The sequence below is a fragment of the Cornus florida genome, unplaced genomic scaffold (assembly GCF_030987335.1).
Source record: "Cornus florida cultivar Cherokee Brave unplaced genomic scaffold, ASM3098733v1 CherokeeBrave_3.0.0_Hap2_Chr05, whole genome shotgun sequence".
In the NCBI taxonomy this organism is placed as follows: domain Eukaryota; kingdom Viridiplantae; phylum Streptophyta; class Magnoliopsida; order Cornales; family Cornaceae; genus Cornus; species Cornus florida.
In genome coordinates, this window is record NW_026775575.1 from 88,775,833 (window position 1) to 88,799,542 (window position 23,710).

Below are 23,710 nucleotides of genomic sequence, written 5' to 3' on the forward strand. Positions count from 1 at the left end.
TCAGAGCGTGCCCAATGATCAGCCCAACTACTAACCCACCTCCATAGCCCATGCATATGACAATCCAAACAGTATTATCAATTGGAAACCATGCTTGAATTTTGAAGGTGGTGGTGGCAGTGATGCTTCTAAATTGCCACATTTCTTTGACAAAGGGCCTCATACGAACTGTTTTGAAATTTATCAAATTGTCTTCCTCATGGAATAGGACCAGTGAGATGATTATGAGACATTGAAGATTGCAAGGAATGTGAGTGGGATTAGTTGTTGAGGTATCTCTCCTGAGAGCTTGTTTTGAGAAAGGTCTAATGATTCAAGCTCTGTTAGGTTCCCCAAGGAAGATGGGATTTGGCCAATAAGATTATTGTCGGAAAGATTGAGAACGTGAAGCCCCTTAAGAATCCCAATAGATTCTGAAACCTTTCCTTCGAATTGGTTACTGGAGAGATCAATGACAGTAAAGATATTCAGGATCTTCAAATATATTATTTGCACCCCTTTGTTTGTTACTGTCATTGAGTAACTGTAATTTACCTGCCAACCAAATTTAGTTAACTCTTTCCTTGCCTGCAAATATGACTGATTATTGTCAACGACTTTCATCGCTCCCCAGGTTTGGAAGTAATTTGAAGGCAGCTCCCCTGTAAAACTGTTATGAGAAAGGTCAATGATGTGCAACTTGGGAAAAGCAAAGCTCGATTCAGGTTGCCTTATTGCACCATGAAATCTATTGACATGCAGAATGAGAACCTTCAACTCAGAAAGAGTTCCTAGCCAAATGGGGAAAATATCATTGATTTGATTGTCCCCAAGATTTAAAATCTCTAAAATGGAACAGTTCACCAAAGATCTTGGCACCATCCCGTGCAATTTGGTTTTGACTCAAATCGACGATTTTTAGTTTGCTTCCTCTTTCGTATATTTGAGGAATGGGGCCACTAAGATTATTGTTTCGAAGATTCAATATTGACAGAGAATCAGTAGAGCTTCCCAAGCATTGGGGAATAATGCCACTGAAGTAGTTGTAAGATAAATCAAGGGCATATAGAGAACTCAAATTGCAGATCAGTTGTGAAATCTCTCCATCTAGTTTGTTGTCTGAGACATTATAAACAATGGTGGACAAGGGTAGAGTCGGAAGTGATCCTTGCAGCATGTTAGAACTAAGGTTTAAAATGTGCAGTCTAACCCAAGGAAGCACTAAAGGAGGTTGGTCAAAGCCAGTTAGAAAGTTATGATAAAGGTCCATAACCACAAAGTTTCTGTACTCATGTTCCATATCAATTTAGGCACGAGCACTTGAATTCTGTTGTCAGCAAGGCCTAGCAACTGCAAGTCATGTTGATTACTCAAGAAATCTGGAAAAGCTAAGTTGCACGAGGCCAAACCCAGGTACTCAAACTTGGGGGTTAGTGTAGCATTGCCATTTATAGAGCTACTACTGGTGAGTACTGTTAGTTGATTATATGCTAGTCTAAGATGAATAAGATTTTTTAGGTTTAGGAATACATCTAGCATCACTGTTCCGCTCAAGTTGTAATAAGTAACAGTAAAATGATTGAGTTTCAAAAGTTGAGAGATCGACTTTTGAGGATGCAATAAGTGGTATGGGCCGGTTATGGCTCGCTGGCATGGGATCGGGGCGAACAATTGAAGTATGGCCCATACAAAAGCACCACGGAATGGGCTGAGCTTGGAGGATCCACTGAAGAGGACCAAACCCATTGGAAAGTCAGGCCCAAAAGGAAGAAAGCCCTTGAATAGGAGCCCTATGTAATAAGTTGATTAGAGTATTTGGAATGGTCTATAAATAGACCATTACGAGTGGATAAGAGGGGAATATTTTAGAGTTTATTTTTTGTTGAAGTGTAAGAATTCTAGAGAGAGAAAGAGGAGTGAATTTCTTGCATCTTCAATTGGCACCGTCTGTGGGAACGACGAAGAAAATCGATTCAAGTTTGATCAGTATCATGTTAGTTCAATCAAATTTGTGAACACACAGTTTGATTTCTGGAAGTTGAATCCAGATCAGCGAGATTGTAGTTTATTCAGAAGATTCTTGCTTATTGTTGATTCTGAGGCATTTGCTTCGGAATTATGCAACTGTGATTTGTTCAATTGCAGTCGGATCCGGTGAGTTCAAAGCCAGAAAAGCTCAAATCTAGCAAACGGTGACCACGATTCGGTGAAGTTGGGTCCAGATCTAACGGAATTCTCATCGGTGACGCTCAGTTCTGTTTAGGAATTCGTAATTCATGCCTTTGCTTCGCTCTGGAATCATGATAGGGGGCGAAAACTCCAATACGGTAGAGAACGTCCAGCAGATGAAAGTTGATGAGTTGATGAACATGATCGAAGCTCTCCAGAGAGAAAATGCGGATCTAAGGACTGAAATGCAGCGTCAAGAAGTTTCGGTGATTCCGCGACTGCTCTCGGTAAGAGAAAAAGTTGCACGTACCGATGCGGCACATCACGGCAAGGAGGTAGGGAACAATCTGACAGATCTTCACCGTAAGGAAGTCCGGCCAAACAATTTGCCGCCAAATTCTCGTCGTATTGATGATCGTGAAGGATCGACTTGTAAAGTTTTTGACTTTTCAACTGTGGGTCCCACTTGAGTTATAAGGGTCATTGCAGACCCATTTATTTCCAAATTGTTTTCTCTCTCGGTAGCTCATATCTCTCTCTCTCGCTGCTTCAGCTTTTTGCTTTTCTTTTTTCTTTTTCAACTTCAATCCTTGATTCTATCTTCATTACTTGCCGGATTTAGGTGCCGTTTGAGGCAAAACGACGAGTGTGACGAGCTCTACGCGTTGATGCAAGCAATTTCCAGTTTTGAGCCTTATTTGGAACTCGAAAATTTAAACCATTTCTAGGGTTTTGCCTATTTTGAGGTAGGGGCATCTTAATCCACTCTAGTGTTGTTCTATTGTGAATTTTACCTCCATGTTGTATTAAATATGCTTAATTTAGAGTTAATTATATCTATGATGGTATTAATGATGTCTAGAGGGTTTTCACGATCTTGAATATGGTTGGTTCATGTGCAAATTATATTTAGTTGTTGATTTCCTATGTTTACTATGTGCTAGCATGCTGAAATTGATGTTTGAGAGTATGCTTATTTAAATTGCGCCAAATTTCCCAATTCATGATGTTGAGCTCATATATATATATACATGCACATGCTTAAATGTATTTTGTTGTATTTTAATGTGTTAATAATTACTTGGGAGATGTTGAACATGTTGAATGTTTAATTTTATGATGGAAAATTTTAAATGCCATGACATTGAATGTATGGAACATATATACATGCACATACCATTGGGTTTACATGAAATGGGAGAAATTGTTCTTGAAATAAATATGGGGAATTTCAGGGAAGTGTTTTTGATAAAATGGTTTTATGCGAAACCCAGTCGCTGCAGGGTTACCAACGGGTCGGAGGTTAATATAGCCTAGAGGGGACTAGGGAGTCGCCCTAGCGTGGTTGAGCTAGCTGGGCCCTATAATGACGCCGCGGGGTTACCAAGGGTCAGGGACACTAGCCAATCCTCCTTTCGTGTCGCGGCGGGTTTACCAAAGGGCGGGCTGTATTAACATTTGAAAGTGATGATTTTGAGAATGAAAATAGGGAGTGTCATTGACATGCATTGCATGTCATTTCATTGCATTGCATTGTTTATACTTGGAATTGACTTGTATGTTGTATTTGATCCCCTACGTTGTATGATCCCTATCTCCCATTGGCCTATGCTTTGCTTGAATTCACAAGGACACAAGATTTGTGTCTTAAGTGTCACATACTGAGCATATAGCTCACCCTACTATTTATACATTTTTTTTCAGGTCTTGGAAAAGAATCGGTGGACGACAACCCACCTCAAGCTTGAGCGATACTAAAAGCTCACTTTTGTGTCTTTTGTATATTTCCCATTATTTTTGCAAAGCACTAAAAGTATAAAGGTATATATGTATATTTTGCAAAACTTTGTCATGTAACCTTGTTGATGAATGGGAAGGATAATTTTAGTTAAAGTAATTATCGGTGTTATTTGATTGTGTATGATCATATACTGTTGCCGTGAATTCGGAATTTAAGCCATGATAGGTAAAAAATGAATTTAAACAGGGTATGGTAGGCCTATTTTTAGGGGAGGTTATGCCGAATTTTTTGTAAAATTCTTGGCATCAGCTAGGGTCGTTACAAATTTGGTATCAGAGCAAAGGTTCGAAAACCTTTAGGACGACGGGTAGAGGCCTACATAGAGTCGTATGGAATGTTGTTTGTGTTGCTTACTTGACTACTTGCTATGTGGTATCTTATTTAAATGAGCATGCTTAACTGCCTATGTGCTTACTTGCTTACTTGTTTATGTTAAAATGTTTCTTGCATAGTCTTGCATGCTAAGTGTTGTACGGTATTAATTCTTGTTGAGTCGTCCACAGTGGACCTTAGTGTCATGTTTCTGAATCGTTTTCTCGTTTTATAGCACGATGTCACGGCGTGAGGAACCTAGAGAAGTTGGCCCTAGGCCAACAAGGGGCGATGTTGGTAAGAGCTCTAGCTCCAATCCGGCGGAGCCAGTTGATGAGAACATGCTTCTTAGGGACTTGATTCCCCCAAGAGCTGTTCCCCCAAGAAGAGAGAATGTTGAAACACCCGTACCCGTAGAAGTGGGTGAAGGTTCTGTGGCACTGGAGTTTAATCGTTTGTTGCAAAATGTCGTGAGGGCAACGATTGTTGCTCAGCCGCAGTTGGTACCATAACCTACAGTTCAAGTTGAGGAGACTCCAGCTCAGAAGCGTCTCAAGATCATTAAGGGGTTTTCTCAGCTGATGCCGGTTATGTTTGAGGGCGATGCAGATCCAATGGTAGCCGACAACTACATGGATCAAGTCAAAACTCAGTTGACCTCAATGGATGTGACAGAGGATCACTTGAAGATCATCCTAGCAACACAAGTTTACTATGGATGCCAAGGTTTGGTGGAAGTCGATCACTAACCAGTATAAGATTGACGAGATGAGTTGGGACAAGTTCAAGGAACTGTTCTATGAAAAGTACTTTCCGCTTTCTAAAAGATGGGAGTTACAAGACCAATTTTATAATCTTATTCAAGGGAACATGTCAGTGGCGGAGTATGAGAACAAGTTCACCTCACTCTCCCGTTTTGCTCCAAAAGTGGTGAGAGATGAAGCTAACAAGACTCAGAAGTTTGTCTCGGGTCTTAATGATCGAATGAGGCCGTTGATCACGGCACAGTTTATTAAGGTTTACTCTGAAGCAGTGGAAAGGGCTTTGATGCTGGAGGCTGATAATAGAGAGAAAGATGCAAGAAGAGAGCAATTGAAGCAAAAGAGGGGTGCAAGGCCATCCTCAGAGGGATCTTCTTGGAAAAGGAACAGGGGCAGTCCATCTCAGTTTCAGGGGCAACAGTCTATAAGATCTGCTCCTACCACTCCTATGCCAGCTGGATCTGACTAGAGTGCAGTTGTTTGTTATCAGTGTCAGCAGCCCGGACATTACAAGTCCAGTTGTCCGATGAGATCGTCTTCAGTTTCGTCAGCTCCGAAGGCTTGTTATGGGTGTGGGCAGCAGGGTCACTTGATTCGTGATTGTCCGAGTAAGAGAGCAGGCACCATTAGTGGCAGAGGGTCACAGCAGAGGCTGTCACAATCGGCTACAGTTCAGCCAGGTTTCAGACCACCACCACCACAGCTTACTATGTCTTCGTAGGGTTCACGATCAGTTAGGAGGGATACTCCTACTATGTCAGTGCAGCAGTCAGGTGTTCAGGTTGGCAGTCCTCAGGCACAGGTACCACAGGGACGTGTTTTTGCACTGGCATAGACTGATGCATCTTCTGGACCGTCAATCCTTCGAGGTATATTTCCAGTGTTTGGTTGTTGGGCCCATGTTTTATTTGACTCTGGTGCATCTCTTTCTTTCATTTCATCATCATTTGCACTTGCATCGGGGTTGGAAGTTAGTTTCTTGGAACGGGCGTTGAGTGTTGATACGCCAGTTGGGGTTTCAGTGTCTTTGAGCCGAATTGTGCGGGAGTGTCCCATTGTGATAGTCGGGCGGACTTTCGTGTTTAACCTTTTCCTCCTGGAGATGACTAGCTTTGATGTCATTCTTGGGATGGATTGGTTGGCTTCATTTCATGCCACGATTGACTGTTACAGAGGAAGGGTTACAGTTTGCACTTCCGAGGGAGACTGTTTCTTTTTCGTGGGAGATCGGAGTGATTCCCATATTTCATCGTTTTATGGAGTTCGTGGACGAAGTCATGGTGATTATTTCTTAGCTAGTCTTCTAGCCGAAGAAGATGATGTCATGGGAGAAGTTTATCCGGCGATTGTTTGTGACTTCTTGGATGTTTTTCCAGAAGATTTGACAGAGTTGCCTCCACACTGAGAAGTGGAGTTCTCTATTGAGTTAATGCCAGGTACCGCGCCAATTTCTATGGCACCGTATCGTATGGCACCAGTTGAACTGGAAGAATTGAAGAGGCAGTTTGATGATTTGAGGATGAAAGGTTTCATCCGACCGAGTGTGTCACCGTGGGGCGCACCGGTCTTGTTTGCTAAGAAGAAAGATGGTTCGTTGAGGTTGTGCATTGATTATCGGAAGTTGAATCATGCCACCATCAAGAACAAGTATCCTTTGCCAAGGATAGATGATTTATTTGATCAGTTGAGGGGAGCCAGTTGTTTCTCGAAGATTGACTTAAGGTCTTGCTATTATCAGTTGCGGGTTAGGGATGAGGATATCCCAAAGACAGCATTCCGCACATGGTATGGACACTATGAGTTCCTTGTTATGCCTTTTGGCTTGACTAATGCGCCAGCGGCATTCATGGACTTGATGAACCGCGTCTTTCACGATTACTTGGACCAGTTTGTGGTAGTTTTCGTGGATGACATTCTTGTGTACTCACGGACTCGGGAAGATCACGAGGTCCATTTGAGTATTGTTTTACAGATTTTGCGGGAACACCGATTGTATGCCAAATACGAGAAATGTGAGTTTTGGCGACAGGAGGTGAAGTTTTTGGGGCATGTTGTTTCAGAAGGTGGAGTATCAGTTGATCCATCAAAGGTTGAAGCAGTTTTGACTTGGGAGCGACCCAAGAATGTGTTTGAGATCCGCAGTTTTCTTGGTTTAGCGGGTTACTATCGGAGATTTGTGAAGGATTTCTCCCGTTTGGCAGCTCCTATGACCTGTTTGACCCGGAAAGGGGTCAAGTTTGTCTGGAATGAGGCCTGTGATTCATCTTTTCAGGAGTTGAAGACGAGATTGACTACAGCTCCAGTGTTGGTGATACCTGAGCGTGGCTTGGGTTATGTGATCTATTGTGATGCTTCACGTGACGGGTTGGGATGTGTGTTGATGCAAGATGGTAGAGTAGTGGCTTATGGGTCTCGATAGTTGAAGACTCACGAGCTTAACTACCCTACTCATGATTTGGAGTTAGCGGCAGTTGTGTTTGCCTTGAAGTGTTGGAGACACTACTTGTATGGTGAGAGATTCGAGGTATTTTCAGATCACAAAAGTCTCAAGTACCTTTTCTCCCAAAAGAACTTGAACAACAGACAGAGACGATGGGTTGAGTACTTAGAAGATTACAACTTTGATTTGCAGTATCATCCGGGCAAGGCAAATGTTATAGCTGATGCCTTAAGCTGAAAATCTCGTGGAACTTTGGCCAGTTTAGCTATTCGGAAGTGGAAGATGCTTGAAGATCTGGTAGAGATAGGATTATAGTGTTGTGATGATGATGGTTGCAGTGAGTAGGTATTCTTATTTAGTCTTGTGGCTCAGCCTACTCTTGTTGTACGAGTGATTGAGTCACAGAGACACGACTCGGACTTAGATGCCATCCACGCTTTGATCTCTAGTGGTGAGACAGTGAAAGATTGGGCTTTGCATGCAGATGGGGGTCTACGGTTCAGGGGTTTGTTGGTGGTTCCCACAGTTTGTCGTGAGGATGTCTTACGGGAGTTTCACACTTCCCGTTTTGCAGTTCATCCAGGTGGTACTAAAATGTATCACAATTTGAGACGTCAGTATTGGTGGAGCGGGATGAAGAATGATGTTGCACAGTTTGTGGCTAGATGCCTTACCTGTCAGCAGGTGAAGGCCGAGCATCAGAGGCCAACTGGTTTGTTGTAACTATTACCTGTAGCGCAATGGAAATGGGAGCATATTGCTATGGATTTTATGACAGGTTTTCCAAGGTCATAGAGGGGCAATGAGGCCGTATGGGTCATCATTGACAGATTGACCAAGACGGCTCACTTTTTGCCTATTAAGGCAACAGATGATGCAGAGAAGCTTGGTGTTATTTATGTGAAGGAGATTGTAAGGTTGCATGGAGTTCCTGTAACCATTGTGTCAGATAAGGATGCTAAGTTCACTTCGAAGTTCTGGGAAGGACTTTAAGTAGCGTTTGGTTCAGCGTTGCATCTTAGTACGGCATTCCATCCACAGACGGACGGTCAGTCGCAGCGTACGATCCAGATTTTGGAGGATATGCTTCGGGCATGTGTACTTGATTTGGGAGGTAGTTGGGAGGATCACCTTCCACTTATTGAGTTTGCCTACAACAACAGTTATCAGGCGAGCATCCAGATGGCTCCATTTGAGGCGTTGTATGGTAGACCTTGTAGGTCTCCTGTTTGTTGGACTGAGGTAGGTGAGACAGCCGCCTTAGGACCCGACATTGTACTCGAGACTACTAAGAAGATTAAGTTGATAAGACAGAGGTTATTTACAGCTCAGAGCCGACAGAAGAGCTATGCGGATAAGCGGAGACGACCGTTATCCTTTGAGGTGGGAGACCATGTTTTTCTACGGGTTTCTCCACGGAAGGGATTGATGAGATTCGGGAAAAGTGGCAAGTTGTCGCCACGATATATTGGACCGTTTGAGATTTTGGACCGAGTAGGAGAGGTTGCCTACAAGCTTGCTTTGCCACCACAGTTGGATAGGGTCCACAATGTTTTCCATGTATCGATGTTACGAAAGTACGAGCCAGATCCATCTCACATTTTGAGTTATGTTGATGTGGACATTGATGAGGATGTTTCCTACGAGGAAGGACCAGTTCAGATTCTTGACACACAACAGAAGGTGTTGAGGAACAAGATGATACTAATGGTGAAAGTCCTTTGGAGACACCACGGAGTCGTGGAGGCTACTTGGGAGCTCGAACAGGAGGTTCGGTCCAAGTACCCAGCGTTGTTTTCTTCCCTAGGTATGTCTTGATTTCGGGGACGAAATCTTTTTTGAAGTTGGGGAGAATGTAAAGTTTTTGACTTTTCAACTGTGGGACCCACTTGAGTTATAAGGGTCATTGCAGACCCATTTATTTCCAAATTGTTTTCTCTCTCGGCAGCTCGTATCTCTCATTCTCTCGCTGCTTCTGCTTTTTTCTTTTCTTTTTTCTTTTTCAACTTCAATCCTTGATTCCATCTTCATTACTTGCCGGATTTAGGTGCCGTTTGAGGCAAAACGACGAGTGTGACGAGCTTTACGCGTTGATGCAAGCAATTTCCAGTTTTGAGCCTTCTTTGGAACTCTAAAATTTAAACCCATTTCTGGGGTTTTGCCTATTTTGAGGTAAGGGCATCTTAATCCACTCTAGTTTTGTTCTATTGTGAATTTTACCTCCATGTTGTATTAAATATGCTTAATTTAGAGTTAATTATATCTATGATGGTATTAATGATGTCTAGAGGGTTTTCACGATCTTGAATATGGTTGGTTCATGTGCAAATTATATTTAGTTGTTGATTTCCTATGTTTACTATGTGCTAGCATGCTGAAATTGATGTTTGAGAGTATGCTTATTTAAATTGCGCCAAATTTCCCAATTCATGATGTTGAGCTCATATATATATATACATGCACATGCTTAAATGTATTTTGTTGTATTTTAATGTGTTAATAATTACTTGGGAGATGTTGAACATGTTGAATGTTTAATATTATGATGGAAAATTTTAAATGCCATGACATTGAATGTATGGAACATATATACATGCACATACCATTGGGTTTGCATGAAATGGGAGAAATTGTTCTTGAAATAAATATGGGGAATTTCAGGGAAGTATTTTTGATAAAATGGTTTTATGCGAAACCCGGTCGCTGCGGGGTTACCAACGGGCCGGAGGTTAATATAGCCTAGAGGGGACTAGGGAGTCGCCCTAGCGTGGTTGAGCTAGCTGGGCCCCATAATGACGCCGCGGGGTTACTAAGGGTCAGGGACACTAGCCAATCCTCCTTTCGTGTCGCGGCGGGGTTACCAAAGGGCGGGCTGTATTAACGTTTGAAAGTGATGATTTTGAGAATGAAAATGGGGAGTGTCATTGACATGCATTGCATGTCATTTCATTGCATTGCATTGTTTATACTTAGAATTGACTTGTATGTTGTATTTGATCCCCTACGTTGTATGATCCCTATCTCCCATTGGCCTATACTTTGCTTGAATTCACAAGGACACAAGATTTGTGTCTTAAGTGTCACCAACTGAGCATATAGCTCACCCTACTATTTATACATTTTTTTTCAAGTCTTGGAAAAGAATCGGTGGACGACAACCCACCTCAAGCTTGAGCGATACTAGAAGCTCACTTTTGTGTCTTTTGTATATTTCCCATTATTTTTGCAAAGCACTAAAAGTATAAAGGTATATATGTATATTTTGCAAAACTTTGTCATGTAACCTTGTTGATGAATGGGAAGGATAATTTTAGTTAAAGTAATTATCGGTGTTATTTGATTGTGTATGATCATATACTGTTGCCATGAATTCGGAATTTGAGCCATGATAGGTAAAAAATGAATTTAAACAGGGTATGGTAGGCCTATTTTTAGGGGAGGTTATGCCGAATTTTTTGTAAAATTCTTGGCATCAGCTAGGGTCGTTACAAATTTGGTATCAGAGCAAAGGTTCGAAAACCTTTAGGACGACGGGTAGAGGCCTACATAGAGTCGCATGGAATGTTGTTTGTGTTGCTTACTTGACTACTTGCTACGTGGTATCATATTTAAATGAGCATGCTTAACTGCCTATGTGCTTATTTGCTTACTTATTTATGTTAAAATGTTTCTTGCATGGTCTTGCATGCTAAGTGTTGTACGGTATTAATTCTTGTTGAGTCGTCCACAGTGGACCTTAGTGTGATGTTTCTGAATCGTTTTCTCGTTTTATAGCACGATGTCACGGCGTGAGGAACCTAGAGAAGTTCGCCATAGGCCAACAAGGGGCGATGTTGGTGAGAGCTCTAGCTCCAATCTGGCAGAGCTAGTTGAAGAGAACATGCTTCTTAGGGACTTGATTCCCCCAAGAGCTGTTCCCCCAAGAAGAGAGAATGTTGAAACACCCGTACCCGTAGAAGTGGGTGAAGGTTCTGTGGCACTGGAGTTTAATCATTTGTTGCAAAATGTCGTGAGGGCAACGATTGTTGCTCAACCGCAGTTGGTACCACAAGCTACTGTTCGAGTTGAGGAGACTCCAGCTCAGAAGCGTCTCAAGATCATTAAGGGGTTTTCTCAGCTGATGCTGGTTATGTTTGAGGGCGGTGCGGATCCAATGGTAGCCGACAACTACATGGATCAAGTCGAAACTCAGTTGACCTCAATGGATGTGACAGAGGATCACTTGAAGATCATCCTAGTAACTTACAAGTTTACTATGGATGCCAAGGTTTGGTGGAAGTCGATCACTAACCAGTATAAGATTGACGAGATGAGTTGGGACAGGTTCAAGGAACTGTTCTATGAAAAGTACTTTTCGCTTTCTAAAAGATGGGAGTTACAAGACCAGTTTCATAATCTTAATCAAGGGAACATGTCAGTGGCGGAGTATGAGAACAAGTTCACCTCACTCTCCCGTTTTGCTCCAGAAGTGGTGAGAGATGAAGCTAACAAGACTCGAAAGTTTATCTCGGGTCTTAATGATTTAATGAGGCCGTTGATCACGGCACAGTTTATTAAGGTTTACTCTGAAGCAGTGGAAAGGGTTTTGATGCTGGAGGCTGATAATAGAGAGAAGGATGCAAGAAGAGAGTAATTGAAGCAAAAGAGGGGTGCAGGGCCATCCTTAGAGGGATCTTCTTGGAAAAGGAACAGGGGCAATCCATCTCAGTTTCAGGGGCAACAGTCTACAAGATCTACTCCTACCACTCCTATGCCAGCTGGATCTGACTAGAGTGCAGTTGTTTGTTATCAGTGTCAGCAGCCCGGACATTACAAGTCCAGTTGTCCGATGAGATCGTCTTCAGTTCCGTCAGCTCCGAAGGCTTGTTATGGGTGTGGGCAGCAGGGTCACTTGATTCGTGATTGTCCGAGTCAGAGAGCAGGCACCATTAGTGGCAGAGGGTCACAGCAGAGGCCGTCACAATCGGCTACAGTTCAGTCAGGTTTCAGACCACCACCACCACAGCCTACTATGTCTTCACAGGGTTCACGATCAGTTAGGAGGGATACTCCTACTATGTCAGTGCAGCAGCCAGGTGTTCAGGTTGGCAGTCATCAGGCACAGGTACCACAGGGACGTGTTTTTGCACTGGCACAGACTGATGCATCTTCTGGACCGTCAGTCCTTCGAGGTATATTTCCAGTGTTTGGTTGTTGGGCCCGTGTTTTATTTGACTCTGGTGCATCTCATTCTTTCATTTCATCATCATTTGCACTTGCATCGGGGTTGGAAGTTAGTTTCTTGGAACGGGCGTTGAGTGTTGATACGCCAGTTGGGGTTTCAGTGTCTTTGAGCCGAATTGTGCGAGAGTGTCCCATTGTGATAGTCGGGCGGACTTTCGTGTTTGACCTTATCCTCCTGGAGATGACTAGCTTTGATGTCATTCTCGGGATGGATTGGTTGGCTTCATTTCATGCCACGATCGACTGTAACAGAGGAAGGGTTACAGTTTGCACTTCCGATGGAGACTGTTTCTTTTTCGTGGGAGATCGGAGTGAGTCCCACATTTCATCGTTTTATGGAGTTCGTGGATGAAGTCATGGTGATTATTTCTTAGCTAGTCTTCTAGCCGAAGAAGATGATGTCGTGGGAGAAGTTTATCCGGCGATTGTTTGTGACTTCTTGGATGTTTTTCCAGAAGATTTGACAGAGTTGTCTCCACACCAAGAAGTGGAGTTCTCTATTGAGTTAATGCCAGGTACCGCGCCGATTTCTATGGCACCGTATCGTATGGCACCAGTTGAACTGGAAGAATTGAAGAGGCAGCTTGATGATTTGAGGATGAAAGGTTTCATCCGACCGAGTGTGTCACCGTGGGGCGCACCGGTCTTGTTTGCTAAGAAGAAAGATGGTTCGTTGAGGTTGTGCATTGATTATCGGAAGTTGAATCATGCCACCATCAAGAACAAGTTTCCTTTGCCAAGGATAGATGATTTATTTGATCAGTTGAGGGGAGCCAGTTGTTTCTCGAAGATTGACTTGAGGTCTGGCTATTATCAGTTGCGGGTTAGGGATGAGGATATCCCGAAGATAGCATTCCGTACACGGTATGGACACTATGAGTTCCTTGTTATGCCTTTTGGCTTGACTAATGCGCCAGCGGCATTCATGGACTTGATGAATAGCGTCTTTCACGATTACTTGGACCAGTTTGTGGTAGTTTTCGTGGATGACATTCTTGTATACTCACGGACTCGGGAAGATCACGAGGTCCATTTGAGTATTGTTTTACAGATTTTGCGGGAACACCGATTGTATGCCAAATACGAGAAATGTGAGTTTTGGCTACAGGAGGTGAAGTTTTTGGGGCATGTTGTTTCAGAAGGTGGAGTATCAGTTGATCCATCAAAGGTTGAAGCAGTTTTGACTTGGGAGCAACCAAGAATGTGTTTGAGATCCGCAGTTTTCTTGGTTTAGCGGGTTATTATCAGAGATTTGTGAAGGATTTCTCCCGTTTGGCAGCTCCTATAACCTGTTTGACACGGAAAGGGGTCAAGTTTGTCTGGAATGAGGCCTGTGATTCATATTTTTAGGAGTTGAAGACGAGATTGACTACAGCTCCAGTGTTGGTGATACCTGAGCGTGGCTTGGGTTATGTGATCTATTGTGATGCTTCACGTGACGGGTTGGGATGTGTGTTGATGCAGGATGGTAGAGTAGTGGCTTATGGGTCTCAACAGTTGAAGACTCACGAGCTTAATTACCCTACTCATGATTTGGAGTTAATGGCAGTTGTGTTTGCCTTGAAGTGTTGGAGACACTACTTGTATGGTGAGAGATTCGAGGTATTTTCAGATCACAAAAGTCTCAAAAAAGGACTTGAACAACAGACAGAGACGATGGGTTGAGTACTTGGAAGATTACAACTTTGATTTGCAGTATCATCAGGGCAAGGCAAATGTTGTAGCTGATGCCTTAAGCTGAAAATCTCATGGAACTTTGGCCAGTTTAGCTATTCGGAAGTGGAAGATGCTTGAAGGACTTGAACAACAGACAGAGACGATGGGTTGAGTACTTGGAAGATTACAACTTTGATTTGCAGTATCATCCGGGCAAGGCAAATGTTGTAGCCGATGCCTTAAGCTGAAAATCTCGTGGAACTTTGGCCAGTTTAGCTATTCGGAAGTGGAAGATGCTTGAAGGTCTGGTAGAGATAGGATTACAATGTTGTGATGTTGATGGTTGCAGTGAGTCGGCATTCTTATTTAGTCTTGTGGGTCAGCCTACTCTTGTTGTACGAGTGATTAAGTCACAGAGACAGGACCCGGACTCAGATGCCATCCACGCTTTGATCTCTAGTGGTGAGACAGTGAAAGATTGGGCCTTGTATGCAGATGGGGGTCTACGGTTCAGGGGTTTGTTGGTGGTTCCCACAGTTTGTCGTGAGGATGTCCTACGGGAGTTTCACACTTCCCGTTTTGCAGTTCATCCAGGTGGTTCTAAAATGTATCACAATTTGAGACGTCAGTATTGGTGGAGCGGGATAAAGAATGATGTTGCACAGTTTGTGGCTAGATGCCTTACCTGTCAGCAGGTGAAGGCCGAGCATCAGAGGCCAGTTGGTTTGTTGCAACCATTACCTGTAGCGCAATGGAAATGGGAGCATATTGCTATGGATTTTATGACAGGTTTTCCAAGGTCACGGAGGGGCAATGAGGCCGTATGGGTCATCATTGACAGATTGACCAAGACGGCTCACTTTTTGCCTTTTAAGGCAACAGATGATGCAGAGAAGCTTGGTGTTCTTTATGTGAAGGAGATTGTAAGGTTGCATGGAGTTCCTGTAACCATTGTGTCAGATAGGGATGCTAAGTTCACTTCAAAGTTCTGGGAAGGACTTCAAGTAGCGTTTGGTTCAGCGTTGCATCTTAGTACGGCATTCCATCCACAGACGGACGGTCAGTCGGAGCGTACTTTCTAGAATTTGGAGGATATGCTTCGGGCATGTGTACTTGATTTGGGAGGTAGTTGGGAGGATCACCTTCCACTTATTGAGTTTGCCTACAACAACAGTTATCAGGCGAGCATCCAAATGGCTCCATTTGAGGCGTTGTATGGTAGACCTTGTAGGTCTCCTGTTTGTTGGACTGAGGTAAGTGAGACAGCCGCCTTAGGACCCGACATTGTACTCGAGACTACTAAGAAGATTAAGTTGATAAGACAGAGGTTACTTATAGCTCAGAGCCGACAGAAGAGCTATGCGGATAAGCGGAGACGACTGTTATCCTTTGAGGTGGGAGACCATGTTTTTCTACGGGTTTCTCCACGGAAGGGATTGATGAGATTCGGAAAAAGTGGCAAGTTGTCGCCACGATTTATTGGACCGTTTGAGATTTTGGACCGAGTAGGAGAGGTTGCCTACAAGCTTGCTTTGCCACCACAGTTGGATAGGGTCCATAATGTTTTCCATGTATCGATGTTACGGAAGTACGAGCCAAATCCATCTCACATTTTGAGTTGGGTTGATGTGGACATTGATAAGGATGTTTCCTATGAGGAAGGACCAGTTTAGATTCTTGACACACAACAGAAGGTGTTGAGGAACAAGACGATACCAATGGTGAAAGTCCTTTGGAGACACCACGAAGTCGAGGAAGCTACTTGGGAGCTCGAACAGGAGGTTCGGTCCAAGTACCCAGCGTTGTTTTCTTCTCCAGGTATGTCTTGATTTCGGGGACGAAATCTTTTTTCAAGTTGGGGAGAATGTAAAGTTTTTGACTTTTCAACTGTGGGGCCCACTTGAGTTATAAGGGTCATTGCAGACCCATTTATTTCCAAATTGTTTTCTCTCTCGGCAGCTCATATCTCTCTCTCTCGCTGCTTCTGCTTTTTTCTTTTCTTTTTTCTTTTTCAACTTCAATCCTTGATTCCATCTTCATTACTTGCCGGATTTAGGTGCCGTTTGAGGCAAAACGACGAGTGTGACGAGCTCTACGCGTTGATGCAAGCAATTTCCAGTTTTGAGCCTTCTTTGGAACTCGAAAATTTAAACCCATTTATAGGGTTTTGCCTATTTTGAGGTAGGGGCATCTTAATCCACTCTAGTGTTGTTCTATTGTGAACTTTACCTCCATGTTGTATTAAATATGCTTAATTTAGAGTTAATTATATCTATGATGGTATTAATGATGTCTAGAGGGTTTTCACGATCTTTAATATGGTTGGTTCATGTGCAAATTATATTTAGTTGTTGATTTCCTATGTTTACTATGTGCTAGCATGCTGAAATTGATGTTTGAGAGTATGCTTATTTAAATTGCGCCAAATTTCCCAATTGATGATGTTGAGCTCATATATATATATACATGCACATGCTTAAATGTATTTTGTTGTATTTTAATGTGTTAATAATTACTTGGGAGATGTTGAACATGTTGAATGTTTAATTTTATGATGGAAAATTTTAAATGCCATGACATTGAATGTATGGAACATATATACATGCACATACCATTGGGTTTGCATGAAATGGGAGAAATTGTTCTTGAAATAAATATGGGGAATTTCAGGGAAGTGTTTTTGATAAAATGGTTTTATGCGAAACCCGGTCGCTGCGGGGTTACCAACGGGCCGGAGGTTAATATAGCCTAGAGGGGACTAGGGAGTCGCCCTAGCGTGGTTGAGCTAGCTGGGCCCCATAATGACGCCGCGGGGTTACCAAGGGTCAGGGACACTAGCCAATCCTCCTTTCGTGTCGCGGCGGGGTTACCAAAGGGCGGGCTGTATTAACGTTTGAAAGTGATGATTTTGAGAATGAAAATGGGGAGTGTCATTGACATGCATTGCATGTCATTTCATTGCATTGCATTGTTTATACTTAGAATTGACTTGTATATTGTATTTGATCCCCTACGTTGTATGATCCCTATCTCCCATTGGCCTATGCTTTGCTTGAATTCACAAGGACACAAGATTTGTGTCTTAAGTGTCACCTACTGAGCATATAGCTCACCCTACTATTTATACATTTTTTTTCAGGTCTTGGAAAAGAATCGGTGGACGACAACCCACCTCAAGCTTGAGCGATACTAGAAGCTCACTTTTGTGTCTTTTGTATATTTCCCATTATTTTTGCAAAGCACTAAAAGTATAAAGGTATATATGTATATTTTGCAAAACTTTGTCATGTAACCTTGTTGATGAATGGGAAGGATAATTTTAGTTAAAGTAATTATCGGTGTTATTTGATTGTGTATGATCATATACTGTTGCCGTGAATTCAGAATTTGAGCCATGATAGGTAAAAAATGAATTTAAACAGGGTATGGTAGGCCTATTTTTAGGGGAGGTTATGCCGAATTTTTTGTAAAATTCTTGGCATCAGCTAGGGTCGTTACACGACTCACGTGGATCCACGGCGTGAGCAGATCAGGCAAAATGAAGCCATGACTTTTGATCCACATCAAGAAATGCTTAGTCGAGGTAAAACAATAGAGTTTGTTCGTCACAAGGTTATACCTCCATGGCACAGAGAGTTCGTTGAGGATAGATCATTCGATCCGACTTATCGGCCTTCCCTGGCGACATTCGACTATTGCGGCTCAGAGAGGAGATCTGTAGACCAAAGAACAACCACGGGTTCCAGAGGGAAAATGAAGCACTCCGTTCAGCAGCTCGAATGGTTGATTCACTGTTTACCGATGAGATCCTGAATGCTCCGAGTCTGAGGAAATTTTCCATGCCCATTTTCATTCTGTTCGATGGAACGACCGATCCGATCGATCATGTGTATCACATTCAGTTGAAAATGGCTCTGAACACTGAGAATGACTCTTTGATGTGCAAGTGCTTTCCTACGAGTCTGGCTGGACTAGCGCTCAATTGGTTTAAGAACCTGCCGAGGGGCTCAGTGGATAGTTTCCGAAGCTTGTGTGATCGGTTCATAAGCCAATATTATGGAAATAAGCATCCAGCGAAGGACATTTTGAGCCTATTCACAATGAAGCAGCATGACGATGAGCGTCTCCAAGCTTTCCTAACCAGGTTTAACCTTACCAAGAGCATGGTGATTGAATGTCACCCTTCTACAGCGGTTCAAGCATTTATACTGGCCATGACTCGTGGCACTCCATTACGCACAAGCTTGGTAGTGAACACGCCGAAGACTATGGACTAACTTAATGAAAGAGCTGATGGATTTGTGCGCTCGGAAGAAGAAGAGGAAGCAAACTCTCGGAAGACATATGTCATATCCACGAAGGAAGAAACCAAAGCAAAGATCAGACAAAAGCAGGTTCAGCCACAACGTTCCTCGTAGAAATCTAAGAAGAGGCCCAGAGAGGAAGAGCTGGTTACTCCATTGAAAGTTACCTTAGCAAGGCTGTACCAAGAAAATAAAGATAAGTTCCGACCTCCTTTACCAATCAGACAACCCCTCAAACAGAGGGATCAGTCTAAGCATTGTGCATTTCATTCTGACTTTGGCCATCAGACTAACGAATGCAGGAACCTAAAGAGACAGGTAGAGATGCTGATAGCTAGAGGGGAGTTCGCAAGTTATATTCAAGGCCCGACGGTGGAACAAAACCGACCAATGGAGCACGTGAAGAGGAATCAGAAGTCGAACTCTCACAATACACAACCAGTCTGAATAATTAATGCAATTCATGGTCGGCCTGAGCCTACTGAGGAGTTAGATGAACTGTTTCGAACACGCCTTGGCCAGGCACGGATGAAGAGAATGATAGGCAGTGTAAACACTCTACACCAACAGAGCGCATCAACACAGATAAAGTTTGACAGAATAGATCTATTGCGTGTTCAGATCCCTCATAAGGACCCGTTGGTCATCAGTTTGACAGTGGCCGAATGTTTGGTGAGCAGAGTTCTGATTGATCCTGGAAGTAGTGTGAACGTCATGCCGAGGGATACATTTGATGGGCTCGAGATCAAGCAGGATTGACTTAAATCCACCAGGAATCCTCTACTAGGGTTTGATGGAAAATGAGTGGAGCCCATCGGTACGGTGGAGGTAGCGATACATGCTACCGAGAGGGTTCTGATGGAAACCTTTGTGGTTGTCGAAATTTATCCCTCTTACAACCTTCTGATGGGCAGAGGATGGATCCATCGAGTTCAAGGTGTTCCTTCCACTTTGCATCAAGTAATGAGATGCCTGGGGCCAGACAGAGCTAAGGTGATCGACATTCATGGAGACCAGGTTGCGGCTAAAGAGTGTTATTTAGTAACGCTGAAGTATACTGGAAAAGGGAAAGCACCCATCCGTTCGGCAAGCCCGAGATAGCAATTACAAGAACCTTCCCCCAAGTAGAATGGGGAGGAGGAGCCAGTGGACATGACTGAAGAACCCTTGGTCAATGTACAGATCGATCGGGTCTAGCTAGAACGAACAACCAGAGTGGGGGAACGACTTGATGTGGCGGAGAAACAGGAGTTAGTTGATTTCTTGTCTCAAAACGTCGATGTATTTGTGTGGAGCCACCTAGACATACCTGGAATCGACCCTTCTGTATCCTGTCACTCATTGAACGTAAATCCCAATGCAGGACCTGTAAAGCAGAAATAGCGAAGGTTTACTCCAGAGCGTAACCATATCATAGCCGAGGAGGTTGACAGACTACTTGATGCGGGATTTATAAGAGAAGTGTACTATCCTGACTGGTTGTCAAATGTTGTTGTTGTGCAGAAAAAGAATGGGAAATGGTGAGTGTGCATTGATTTCACCAATTTAAATAAAGCCTGTCCGAAGGATAGCTTTCCGCTGCCAAAGATTGATCAAATGGTGGATGCAACTACTAGATATGAACGTTTGACCTTTTTAGATGCTTATTCAGGTTATAATCAGATCCCCATGGACCCTACTGATGAAGAGAAAACTTCTTTTGTCACCGAACGCGGGACGTATTGCTACAAAGTCATGCCATTCGGACTGAAGAATGTCGGAGCAACTTACCAAAGACTTATTAGCAAAATTTTTAAGGGCCAAATAGGGAAGACCGTGGAGGCTTACATTGATGACATGGTGGTAAAAAGTAAGAAGAAATTTGACCATCTGAAACATCTACAAGACGTATTTGATGTGTTGAGGCAATATGGAATGAAGCTCAATCTAACCAAGTGCTCATTCGGTGTAAGTTTTGGCCAATTCCTGGGGCACGTGGTTAATCATAGAGGCATAGAGGCAAGCCCTGCCCAAGTAGAAGCTCTGACTAAGAATGCCCAGCCGACGACAGTCAAAGAAGTGCAAACACTTACGAGACGGATCGCTGCACTGAGCCGATTCATTTCCAAATTGTCAGATCGTTGCAAACCATTTTTTGACACAATACGAAGCCATGGCAGGCAAGTTTGGGGGGATGAACACCACCTAGCATTAACTGCTCTGAAAGAGTATATGCAAAACCTTCCTCTCCTGTCAGCTCCAGAACCAGGCGAAAAGCTATTTTTGTATCTCGAAGTATCCAGCATCGCGACAAGTGGTGTTTTGATCCATTGTGCAGAGGGGAAGCAATATCCAGTGTTCTACGTTAGCAAGACAATGACTGAGGCCGAAAGACGTTATTCAAAGGCGGAGCGGGTGATACTCTCGCTAGTGCATGCGAAAAGAAAGCTCAGGCATTATTTTAAATCCCATCCTATCATCGTTCTAACCACTTTCCTATCAAAATAATCCTGCACAAACCAGGCCTCTCAAGAAGGATGACAAAGTGGGCCATAGAGTTAAGCTCATTTGATATCACATACGAACCCAGAGCGGCAGTTAAAGGGTAAGCAGTGGCATATTTTTTACTGGAATGTGATTCAGAGGACATGGAGGAAGACCTCCGTGGTTGCTTATGGAAACTCTTTGTCGATGGATCTTCAAATCAGATGGGTACAGGCATTGGGATCAAACTGCAGACGCCAGAAGGTACATCCTTAAGTCAAGCGCTCCGGCTTGAATTCAGAGCTACCAATAATGAGGCGGAGTATAAAGCACTGCTGGCAGGACTTAAGCTTGCCAGGGAGCTGAAGGTCAGAAATTTGACTATTTTTAGTGACTCGCAATTAATTGTTAGGCAGGTGAATGGCGAGTATGAAACCAAAGATGAAACAATGGAGGCATATCATTCTGCTATTATGCGGGAGGCCAAAAACTTTTAAAAAATTGAATTCATTCAAATTCCAAGGGAGCATAATGAGGATGCCGATCGGTTAGCATGTAGTGCCTCAGGTTCTGGAGAAACATTGGCAAGGGTGGTTCCAGTAGGAATATTAAACCAGCCATCTATTTTTGAAGAACCTTCGGGCTCAGATCTTTGGCAAGTGAATGTTATTCCATATGAGCCAAGTTGGATTGATCCGATCATAACTTACATCTGGGATGGTACTTTGTTTGAGCAAAGAGATGAGGCTAGGAAAATCAAATCAAATGCTGCAAAGTACACCATAATGCATAACCAGTTGTACAGAAGATCTTTTTCCGGGCCGTACTTAAAGTGTGTCACCCCCACAGAGGCTCGGTAGATATTACGAGCTATTCATGATGGTGTATATGGAAACCATTCAGGAGGAAGGTCTTTGGCGCACAAAGCAATGACATAAGGGTACTTCTGGCCAAACATGTCGCGAGACGCAAAAGAATTATCCAGAAGGTGCGACAGGTGCCAAAGATTCGGACCACTGATCCACCAACCACCTGAGGACTTACACGTAATGGCCACACCATGGCCTTTCGCACAATGGGGGATCGATGTGGTTGGTCCTCTGCCAACTGCAAGAGCTCAGAACAAGTATGTGCTGCTGGCTATAGATTACTTTACTAAGTGGGTGGAAGTAGAGCCATACCCGAGCGTAACTCAAACTCATGTGAGACGGTTCATTTGGAGTAATATTATTTACCGGTTTGGTGTTCCAAGGTGAATCGTCATGGATAATGGGACCAACCTTGACAGCAAGCAAGTAAGAGAGTTGTTTGAGGAATATGGAATTAATCAAAAGCTGGTGGTAGTAAGTCATCCCCAGGCTAATGGACAAGCAGAAATCACGAATAGAACAATCTTTACTTGCATCAAGAAGAAGCTTGAAGATAAGAAAGGAAAGTGGTTAGACGAACTGCCGAACGTCTTATGGGCTTATAGAACGACCCTAAGGTGACCGACCGGAGAAAGCTCATTCACTATGGCATATGGTACCGAGGCAGTTATACCGGTTTAACACTTGGTTCCGACTGTCCGAAGCTTAGCATGGAACCGAGAGCATAACGACAATATGTTGAGATTTAACCTCGATATGTTGGAAGAAAAAAGAGATGCAGTGGCAGTAAGGCTTGCATCCTACCAACAGACACTTATAAATAGCCACAACAAAAAGGTAAAGCACTGAGACTTCGTACAAGGTGATCTGGTTCTGAAGAAGAATGTAGGAAATGGTTAAGAAAATGGTGACACCTTGGGAAGGCCCATATAGAGTTGCAGAAGTCTTAGGGAAGGGAGCCTACACTTTAGAAACCATGGCTGAAAGGCTAGTCAACAAGCCATGGAATGCTACGTCTCTGAAAAGGTATTATCAATAGAAAATCGAGTTCCAATTTTATCATTGATCATTCTCAAATTGTGTACACACGAATGAATAAAATTTTGAAATCTATAAAAAGATATCTTCTTATGCAAAAATTGAATGTTTAAAAATCAGTAAAGAAAGTGGCAGCTGGCATTATGAGCCGAAAGCCAAAAACTTGCCAAAAAAATAAAATAGTGAAAGTGGCAAAGGGCATTCTAGCCGAGCGCTAACCACTCAGCAAAGTAAGTGGCAGCTGGCACTATGAGCCGAACGCCAAAAACTAGTCAAAAAACAAAAGAGTGAAAGTGGCAAGGGGCATTCTAGCCGAGCGCCAACCACTCAGCAAAGTAAATGGCAGCTGGCACTATGAGCCGAATGCTAAAAACTTGCCAAAAAACAAAAGAGTGAAAGTGGCAAGTGGCAAGTGGCATTCTAGGCGAGCGCCAACCACTCAGCAAAATAAGTGGCAGCTGGCACTATGAGCCGAATGCCAAAAACTTGCCAAACAACAAAAAAGAGAAAGTGGCAAGTGGCATTCTAGCCGAGCGCTAACCACTCAGCAAAGTAAGTGGTAGCTGGCACTATGAGTCGAACGCCAAAAACTTGCCAAAAAATAAAATGAAAGTTGAAAGTGGCATTTTAGCCAAGCGCCAACCGCTCAGCAAAATAAGTAGCCATTAACACCATGAGCCAAATGCCAGAAACTT

At 43.2% G+C, this 23,710-nt stretch overlaps 3 protein-coding genes across 3 annotated transcripts; 2 read left to right on the forward strand and 1 right to left on the reverse strand.

The window, feature by feature from the left end:
• Nucleotides 1-222: 222 nt before the first annotated feature.
• LOC132309654 (receptor-like protein 34) lies at nt 223-1,279 on the reverse strand. Its single transcript, XM_059807940.1, has 2 exons — nt 837-1,279; nt 223-727 (listed from the first exon to the last, which is right to left on the reverse strand). Exons 1-2 carry the CDS (start codon nt 1,277-1,279, stop codon nt 223-225), a joined length of 948 nt encoding a protein of 315 aa, XP_059663923.1.
• Nucleotides 1,280-4,842: 3,563 nt separating this feature from the next.
• On the forward strand, nt 4,843-9,280 carry LOC132309655 (uncharacterized). The gene is made up of 2 exons (XM_059807942.1): nt 4,843-4,987; nt 8,760-9,280. The coding sequence occupies exons 1-2, from the start codon at nt 4,843-4,845 to the stop codon at nt 9,278-9,280; spliced, it is 666 nt and encodes a 221-aa protein (XP_059663925.1).
• An 8,969-nt stretch (nt 9,281-18,249) lies between these two features.
• On the forward strand, nt 18,250-19,404 carry LOC132309656 (uncharacterized). Its single transcript, XM_059807943.1, has 2 exons — nt 18,250-18,588; nt 19,267-19,404. The coding sequence occupies exons 1-2, from the start codon at nt 18,250-18,252 to the stop codon at nt 19,402-19,404; spliced, it is 477 nt and encodes a 158-aa protein (XP_059663926.1).
• The last annotated feature ends 4,306 nt before the right edge of the window (nt 19,405-23,710 follow it).